General features: G+C 43.8%; 1 protein-coding gene across 1 annotated transcript in view; it reads left to right on the top strand.

Annotated features, from left to right (window-relative positions):
- Positions 1 to 8,942, top strand: part of DHRS12 (dehydrogenase/reductase 12) — a 30,974-nt gene that overhangs the window by 1,622 nt on the left and 20,410 nt on the right. The window contains exons 2-3 of the mRNA XM_017733652.1: positions 388 to 521; positions 3,071 to 3,153. Of these exons, the coding sequence (XP_017589141.1) occupies positions 388 to 521; positions 3,071 to 3,153 (217 nt within the window). The remainder of the gene's footprint in view (positions 1 to 387; positions 522 to 3,070; positions 3,154 to 8,942) is intronic.

Raw genomic sequence — 8,942 nt, 5'->3', positions numbered from 1 at the left:
TGGGGCGGCCAAACGCCACCGCGAGTTGTGGCTTTCATTGCAAAACGTGGGAACAGCCTGCCCAGGGAAGTGATGCAGACGCCATCCCTGGAAGTGTTCAAAAAAACATCTGGATACGACACTTGAGGACATGGGTGTACGTGATGGTGGTGCTGAGTTCATGGTTGGACTTGATCTTAAAGGCCTTTTTCCAACCTTAATGATTCTATGATACATCGCTGATTGCAGTGTCACTGGTGTTCATGGCCTGTCCCATGGGTACAGAGAGTAAACAGGGCAATTACTGTATGCTGAGCTGTGAGAGGAAAGTGCTTTTCAACCCACACATGTGTTTATTTTGGAAGGTTTCTCTTCTAGTTTCTCACAGGTGTCTTTTGATTTGTTCAGATCTGGCTACGAGTCTGCTTCCAGGCACTTCAACCCAGCTGATGTGGAGGTGGATGTGGCTGGAAGATCCTTCCTGGTCACTGGTGCAAACAGTGGCATTGGCAAGGCCACAGCCAAGGAGATAGCGAGGAGAGGTGAGCCGGGCTGCCCTGGAGCTCCCAGGAGGCTTACAGAGAAGATGGAAGGAAGCGGGTTGGCCTTCCAGCACACACACACCCCCCTGGGATGTGGGGTCATTTTACAGGGCTCTTAGTATGGGTTAGAGGTTTAAGCACAATCAGTGCGGTGAAAACTGGAATAAGGAAACCAAATTAGCAGAGAGGATCTGCAAATCGTTTTTCAAGTGCATGTTTACCAAAACTGTCTGTGTTATAGTGACATCTAAGGATGTTGGTGACGGATCAGTGTCTGTTTAAGGCTAATTCAGTATCAGTAGCAACTGGGCTGAATTTGAACTAAGGGTTTTGCAAATGTATCATATGACGAAAGAAAACAATTGTCTTTGCAAAAATGACATGGGAGAGCATAAAAAAAGCAATGTAGGTGCTCTTGATCTTGATGATAATACCCTGGAGTTTGTGCCCTTTGACTGGTTACGTGTAGTTGGTTTTTTTTATGTTGTTGTCTGTACGCAAGGACATGGTATGAACTGGACCTAGCTGCTGCTGAAGGATAAACTTAATCCCTTACAGAGTTGGCAAAATAATTCCTGTTGTGCAAGAGTGACAGGAGTTTTGGCACGTAGAGAAAGGGAGGAGCTTGTGGCTCTTTGCTCTCTTTGTGTGCTTAGGTTTCATAACTATGTTACGAAGGAAAGTGGCGACTCAGTTAAATTAAACTTGAATTTATTTTATTAAAAATAAAACTGTTAGCATCAAAGACTCTTTGGGTTAAAGATCTACATCAGTGCCAGCACGTGATTGTTTTCAGGTTCCCGCTACTGCTAATGTATATAATCACTTTATGTAAGTAGTGCTTTGTCAGGTGACTGGTTTGCTCACAAATGGATATCTCTACCAGGTTTTGCAAACTGGACAGCTGGCTGGATCTGTATGGGATTTGGTCACCATGTTTAGCAGAACAACCTTGGGCTCAGACTGCATGTCTGATATGTTGTATGGGCATTGCTGTTCATATGAAGTTAAATGACTTCCTGGTCCCATCCTTGAACATCTCACTTTGAAACTCAGTGTCAGCTGTTGGGGCTCAGACTTCTAGTTGAATCTCTTCAAGGGCACCACAAGAAGAAAATAAGTAATTCAGACTCAGCAGAAGAATAATCAAGCTATGTTGGCTTTACCTCCAAGCACTCAGATCTTTCTAACTAATGATGATCTTTCTGACAATTTCTGTGTTCTGAGTTCAGCTTTTCTCTGAATTGGTGTCTTATGGGTATGCAGATTTGGGATTTCCTCTATGTCTTGTGAACTGCACTTCCAGCTTGATAGAGTCTTCTCCCAACTACTCTGACTATTCCCATGTGTTAAGTTCAAATAGTTTCAATCTTTACCATGTAAAATACATTTAAATTCCTTTCCTAGTGTATCTGTCATACCAAAACTTCCCCCCTGTCCTGGTGCTCAGTGGAAAAACCTCTCTTGTAGACAAAAGATTTTATTGTCAGACCCAAGACTGGGCTGTGCAGTGTGGGACTGTATCACCTCAAAGTAGACTTGGTGTTTTCCATTTGGGTTCTGGGCAGTAGAAGTGTGACCCAACAGAACTGTTTATCAGTGATTAATTATGTTTCTATTAGGGGTTAATTCCTTGAGCTTGCTAGTGGTGAACTGATAGCAATCCCTAGAACACCTTTAAAAACAGGCAAAGGTAAAGAGTATAGGTATTCCTATGACTGAAATTAACACATGACTTGTAACAATCAGAGAATATGAAGCAAAAAAAAAAAAGTTTGCCTAGCTCTACTTTAGTCTTGTTTTTGAAGACATTCTTTAATATGGCTAAGTGATGAGATTGTGTTATGTATCCAGGTCTCTGAGAAGAGCCTTGCCTTGTGTATTGCTTTCATGGAAAAGTTGGTTGACTCTAGAGGTCACCTTGTCCAGCATCTCATTTGGAGCAGGACTGTTGGCAACAGTAGATCAAACCAGTCACTGCTGTGTCTTGCTGCTTGATACCTACAATGATGCAAATTATGCATCCTCTTGGGACAGCCTGGTCTATTCAGAAGAAAACTACTGAAAATTATTTTTCTTAATAGGTGACCTGAGCCTCCCAAGCTGCAATTTGAGGCTATAGTCCTTGTCATATCTTTACTGCTGAGAATTCTGATACCTGGCACTTCTGTTTCCTTTTCACAGAGTGATTCTAGTCACTTGTGTTGTTCAAGCCCTTTACTGAACTTCCTAAGGCATTTATCAAAAAACTATCTATAATACAGATGCCTTAGCTTCAATTTCCAGTGTAGCTCTGGTATGTCACCCACTAAACATGATGTACAGACTTGACAGAAATGGTTTGAGCACAGTACTTAGAGTGCAGTGTCTTTTTCCATACGTGCAGCCTTGCATGATGACCCTGCCTGCCTTCACAGGAACCAGAGCCAAGCAAAAATATTCCATCTTTTTTCTGGTATCTAGTATCTCATCTAATTAAAATGCTGATGTTTCCCCCTAATGCGGGTAGTAATTAAGTATCAAGTGCTTTTCTTGTCGCAATCCACCAGGTGGCACGGTTCATCTGGTTTGCCGAAATAAAGAACGGGCTGAAGTTGCCAAAGAGGAAATAGTGACAGAAACGGGCAATCAGGTGAGCTGGTTTTCAGTCTTTTGTTTACTCTTAGAAAGGTTGTTAATATTAAAGGCCCCAGGGGCCTTGAGATACTCTTCCAACATCTTGCTGTTGTGTTTTTAATAATATTTTCATACAGACATGGAAACATCTAGTAGTTTATAATTCAAATGGTTTGAAGTGATTTAACTTCATTAGGTGATGTATCTGTGATTAATAACATCATCAGCAGCATGCTGTTTTATTTAATGTTTGTTGTTGATTTGCTTTCTGATGTTCTACTTACTTACTATTCCTAACTATGTGCTGAGGCTTTTAAAAGTTAATGCATTGCAACACTTGCAACAACATTTATGAGTCTACAGCATTGGAGCTGAAGGTTTTATGTGTCTGAATAACATGCTCTTGATTTGCTAAGGTTGGCTGCTCTGTGAAGTGCTGTGTGTGGTCCTAATTCTGTGCTCTACATGCCTTTTCATCTCCTTTTCTTATATCTCTTCCTTTCCTCTGTTACACATTCTTTTTGTTTCTGTATGTATCACTCTGCAGTACACGCCTGTATCTGTCACTGTTGCTTTTCCTAATTGTTCAGGAGGGTGTGCTTATGGAGAAATTCACTAGTCATTATCTTTCTATCTTGGTGCCCTGGTTTTGGCTGGGATAGAGTTAATTTTCTTCATAGCAGTTCCTCTGGTGCTATGCTTTGGATTTGTGACCAAACCAGTGTTGACAACTCACGTTTTAGTTATTGCTGAATAGTGCTCACACAGCATCAAAGCCTTTTCTCATTCTCACACCGCCCCACCAGTGAGCAGGCTGGGGTGCACAAGAAGATGGGAGGGGTCACACTGGGACAGCTGACCAAAGGGACACCCCAGACCATGTGACATTGTGCTCAGCAGTAAAGGCTGCGAGGAAGAAGGAGTAAAGCGGGACATTCACGGTTATAGTGTTTGGCTTTCCAAGTTACTGTTGCATGGGATGAAATCCTGCTTTCCTGGGGATTGCTAGATGCCTGCCTGACAATGGGAACTAGTGAATTAATTCCTTGTTTTACTTTGTTTGCACACACAGTTGTGCTTCACTTATTAATGGCTTTATCTCATCCCACAAGTTGCGCTGGTTTTGTCCTTGTGATTTTCTCCCCATTCCCACTGGAAGTGGAGTGAGTAAATAGGGTTGTATGGGGCTGAACTGCCTACCATGGTTAACCCACAGCTTTTGGATGGAGACCTAATCTTCATTTTAAATAATGACTTGACTCTTGTACACAGTATTTTGATTCCAGTAATGGTTTTTAATGTGGCTCAAAAATTTTGAAGACTTTTTTATGGTTAGAGATGTCATATTGACTAAATTTCTGCTCTTTGATTTCAGCTCCCTAGTGTGGCACAACCAGCATTACTCTTCAGTTCTTTAATGAAGGTGATTTAGATCAGTCCTTATGTAGAAATAAATACTTTCCAGCTGTCTACAGCTGTGTAATCCCATGGCTATAGTAAGACTGGTGATTATCTGTGTTACCTCCATCTCTAACTGCAGTCAGACAGCCTGGGAAGAGAGGTGAGTTTGACCTCTGAAGGTTCCTTCATGTTCTGTTTTCTGTCACCTGGTGAAAAAAACTTGAGGCAAATAATATTCTTCCTCTAAAGGCAGCATAATTACTGCATTCCCACTTTTTGGTGGGCTGCGAACCCATAGTTTCTGTAGTCATGAGAGAGTGTGAGGGCACTGCAGAACTTGTTTGTGACCCAGGGCACTCATGCAGAGAGCAGCTCTCAGTGAAGTGTTAGATGAGCTGTACAAGAGGCCCTGTGGGACACGTGACTGCACTGGGAAGAGCATTTTAATAAGGAGTCCATAAGAACATCCTTCTTTATAAGTGCTCATTCAGAAGCAATCCAGAGGGATAATAAAATGCTTTATCTGCAACTTGACAAGCTGTATCCAGACTGAACTTGCTCTTCCTGATAATTTGGATGGAGATCCTGTTATAGCATACACCAAAGATTTTTTCCATCTTCCACAGTACATGCTGGAGTTCAGTGCTGAAATGGAATTATTTGGCAGTCACCTGCCCCTAGATCTGGGAACTGGAAAGTTCTCCTAATCTGTTGAAATAGATCCAGTCACGGAGATTAGGTTTCACTTTGAAAATGGCTTTGCTACCTTCGAGGACCTTTATAGGTAACAGGCCTGAATATCCTTTTCCGGAGTCAGTGTGACAGTCTTCAGCAGATAAACGTTGATTTGGATCTTTTTCAGTCTCTGAAATCCCGTGTAATAGTGAACATCTGCCCAAAAAACTTTACTTCTTCTGTGCCAGTAGATAGTGGTATTAGCTTTAAAAGCAGAAAGTTTTAAAGAGGTATCCAGCTTGAACCAGTAGAGCGGTGTTAAGTTTTTGGTCAGAAATAATTCACAGAGTGGGTATGGTTGGAAGGGACCACGGTGGGTCATCTGGTCCAATCTCCTTGATCAGGCAGAGTTATCCTAGAGCACGTTATTACAGTGAGAAAATTCTGACCCAAACTCAACTAAGGAGCTGAAATCAAATGGCTAGAGAGAAAGTCATGTGCTTTTTATCTTCAGGGAAGCAGAATTACAGGCAGGCAATAATGCCATATCATTTCTTCAGCTTCTTCACTTATCTCATTTGCTTGTATAATGATTATTTAAAGAAACAACTTGGAAAGAGAGGAGGCTCTTTAATGATTGTTTGTTGTTTTGCAAGAGAACACATCCTCTGCATAATTATTTTAAAACTGTCTTTTCCTGGCATACGTCATAAGACAATCTGTGGAGTGTCTTTGAGACTATGCTATCTAGGAGAAGAGTAGGAGTTGACGTGCCTTTGTATGCTGATAAATGCCACTGTGCTTGTACTATGTAGAACACAAATCTGCAGAAAGCAGAAGAATTGTCTGTAGCAAGCAGCAAAAGGTTTTCGATGTTTTGGAGGGAGGAATTATTTCTAGCTTTAGTGGTTTAGAAAATGATAACTTTGCTCAATGTTAAGCCTTTTTTTTTTAATTCTATTGCATCCACATTGCTGGCCATAGTATCGCAAAACATTGCAAGAGTGTTGTGACATGAAGTGACTGACAAGGATGTAGGAGTTAATGCAGCAGTTAGCATGGAAGGGGATGCAAAAGGCACCCAGCACTCTGAGACAGCTGGAGTGGGTGCAGTGATGCTCCTGAAAGCATGCTCTCCCACCCTGGCTGGAGCCATGTGGGAGTGGCGCATAGGAGACCTGTCCAGACAGAGCTCCAGTGGGATAATGTGGCAGATGTTGGGTTGCAGGGAGAGACTGGTACTTTTCCCTGACCCTGGGGCAGCGGATGATGGTGGCTTCATCTGTTGGGTTCTGCTGTCCTCAGGGTGCTGAGCTGCCAGGTAAAGTGACAGCAGGAGGTGAGCAGGCTGCAGAACCATAGGGAATAGAAACAGGAGATTGGCAAGGTCTCTACAGAGAGTAGAAGAGCACATTGCATGGAAGGAGGGATGGCTGGAAGCTGCATTTGAATAAGTGGTGGATAGAGTCTCTTAAGATGGGGAGGAATGGAAGCTTGTGAACGCTGGCAACAGAAGGCAATTCCTTCTCTGCCTGCAGATGTGCATTTATAGGATAGGTATAGTGCCATGGTAACAGATGAGGAAGAGCAAGCTCTGTCAGGGGAGGTGTTGGAGACAGATGATCCTGAACAGTTGTTGACAGTGGGAGGAAGCTGTGGGTGATGATGGCTGAAGACTCCTTCCTGTGGGGGATGGAGACACCCATCTGCAGTCTTGACTTGATGACTTGAGAGGTTTGTCACTTGCTGGGGACTCAGATGTAAGGTATTGCAGAGAGTCTGCTGAGGCTGGTCTGGACCTTAGACTAGTACCTCTTGTTGCCCAACCACATAGGCACCCATGACGTTGTGAGGGGTGACCTGGAATTCGCCAAGAGTGTTTACAGAGAGTCAAGGGCAAGTTGTGGTCTCCTAAATCCATACAGTGAAAGGGAAGGGCTTGGGTAGGAGCTTACATGCCCTGCAGGTCAACACCTGAATGTTCAGCTGGTGTCACTTTGGCCTTTGTCACTTTGACCTTTATGTACTTCTTGTACCTTCTCTGTTAGATGAGCTGAGCAGCAATGACAAATTGGAGCAAGAGTGTCTTTGCCAACAGGTTTGCTAAGCTTAGTGAGGAGGCTTTAAAGTGGTTCATTGGTTGGTAGTGACCAAAGCCGGGAGAGTCATGGGAACAGTGAGTATGTGTCATGGGGACTGCAAAATGGAGGAAGCTCTCACAGTTTTCATGAGAAAGCAGCATGTCTGGGAGCCCATTTCAGATGCCTGTTCATGAGTACACATAGCACAGGAAACACGGGAATCCATGCATGACTGCAGAGCTGTGGTCTCACTGGGATTAGAGAGAAATGGTTGGCATGACTCAAGCACTGGAGTGGATCTATACCTTTGCTCGTTGTACTGGTTTTGGCTGGAGTGGGGGTAATTTTCATCACAGTGGCTGGTATGGGACTGTGTTTTGGATTTGTGCTGAATACAGGGTTGATAATACAGAGATGCTTTTGTAGTTGCTGAAGAGGGCTTATATAGAGCCAAGGCCTTTTCTACTTTTTGTACTGCCACACTGGAAAACAAGTTGGGGTTGCACGGGAGGTTGTGAGGAGACACAGCCAGGACAGGTTGACAAACTGACCAGAGGGTTATTTCAGACCATATGACATCACGCTCAGTTTATGAAGCTGGGGGAAAGAAAAAGGAATGGGGAGATGTTTGGGGTGGTGGCTTCCCAAGTAACCATTATGTGTGATGGGGCCTTGCTCTCCAGGAGATGGCTGAACACCTGCCTGTCTGTGGGAAGCAGTCAATTAATTCCTTGTAAAAAGCCTAAAGGACCTGGTATTCCCAGGCAGTTTCCCATCCAAGTACTAACCAGGCCCAACCCTGATTAGTTGCTGAGATCAGACAAGGTTGGGTGTTCTCAGGGGGGTATGGCCATGGGCTTGGGGTTTTTTGCTTTTTTGTGTGGCTTTTGCTTTCCCTATTAATCTGTCTTTATCTCAACCCACATGTTCTCTATCTTTTACCCTTCTGATTCTCTCCCTGATCCCTTTGGTGAAATGACTCTGCCTGTGGACAAGAGGGGAGCAGTTCTCTCCTTAATTTTGACAAGGCCTTTTACATGGTTTGCCATGATATCCTTGTAGCCAGTTTGAAGAGAAGTGGTTTGAACTGGTGGGTGAAAAGGTAGATGGAAAACTCTGGAACATGTGGCTCCAAAAGTAACAATCAACAGTACAAAGCTGATCTGTTAATGATTTTTAGTGGCATCCCCCAGGAGTCAATACAGGGGCAAAACCTGATGGCATCTTTTTAACAGCACGCGTGACAGAATGAAGTGCAGCCTTTGCCTAGCTGGCTGGAAAGCAGATTGCAGAAAGGGACCTGGGAGTGACAAGTTGTCCCTCTGTGAGCAGTGCCCTGGGGCAGGGAAAGCCAATCATACCCCAGGCTGTACGAACATGAATCTAGCCAGCAGACTGAGGGAAGTGCATCTTCCTCTCTATTAAGCCTTTGTGAAACCACAGCAGGAGTCCTGTGCCTGGATTTGCACTCCCCAGGAGGAGGAAGTCATCCATGTCCTGGAGTGAGTCCAACAGGGGGTGACTAGGGAGATGGGACATGTGATGTGCAAGGTGACTCTGAGAAGGCTGATTTTGCTCAGCGTTGAGAAGGCTGAGATGGGTCTGGCTGTATTCTACAGCCACATGATGGGAGTGTGTAGGGGAGGGA

Source organism: Corvus brachyrhynchos, unplaced genomic scaffold (assembly GCF_000691975.1).
Source record: "Corvus brachyrhynchos isolate BGI_N302 unplaced genomic scaffold, ASM69197v1 scaffold202, whole genome shotgun sequence".
Lineage (NCBI taxonomy): Eukaryota > Metazoa > Chordata > Aves > Passeriformes > Corvidae > Corvus > Corvus brachyrhynchos.
Note: the sequence above shows the minus strand (reverse complement) of the source record. Positions and strands in the feature narration are given on the sequence as shown.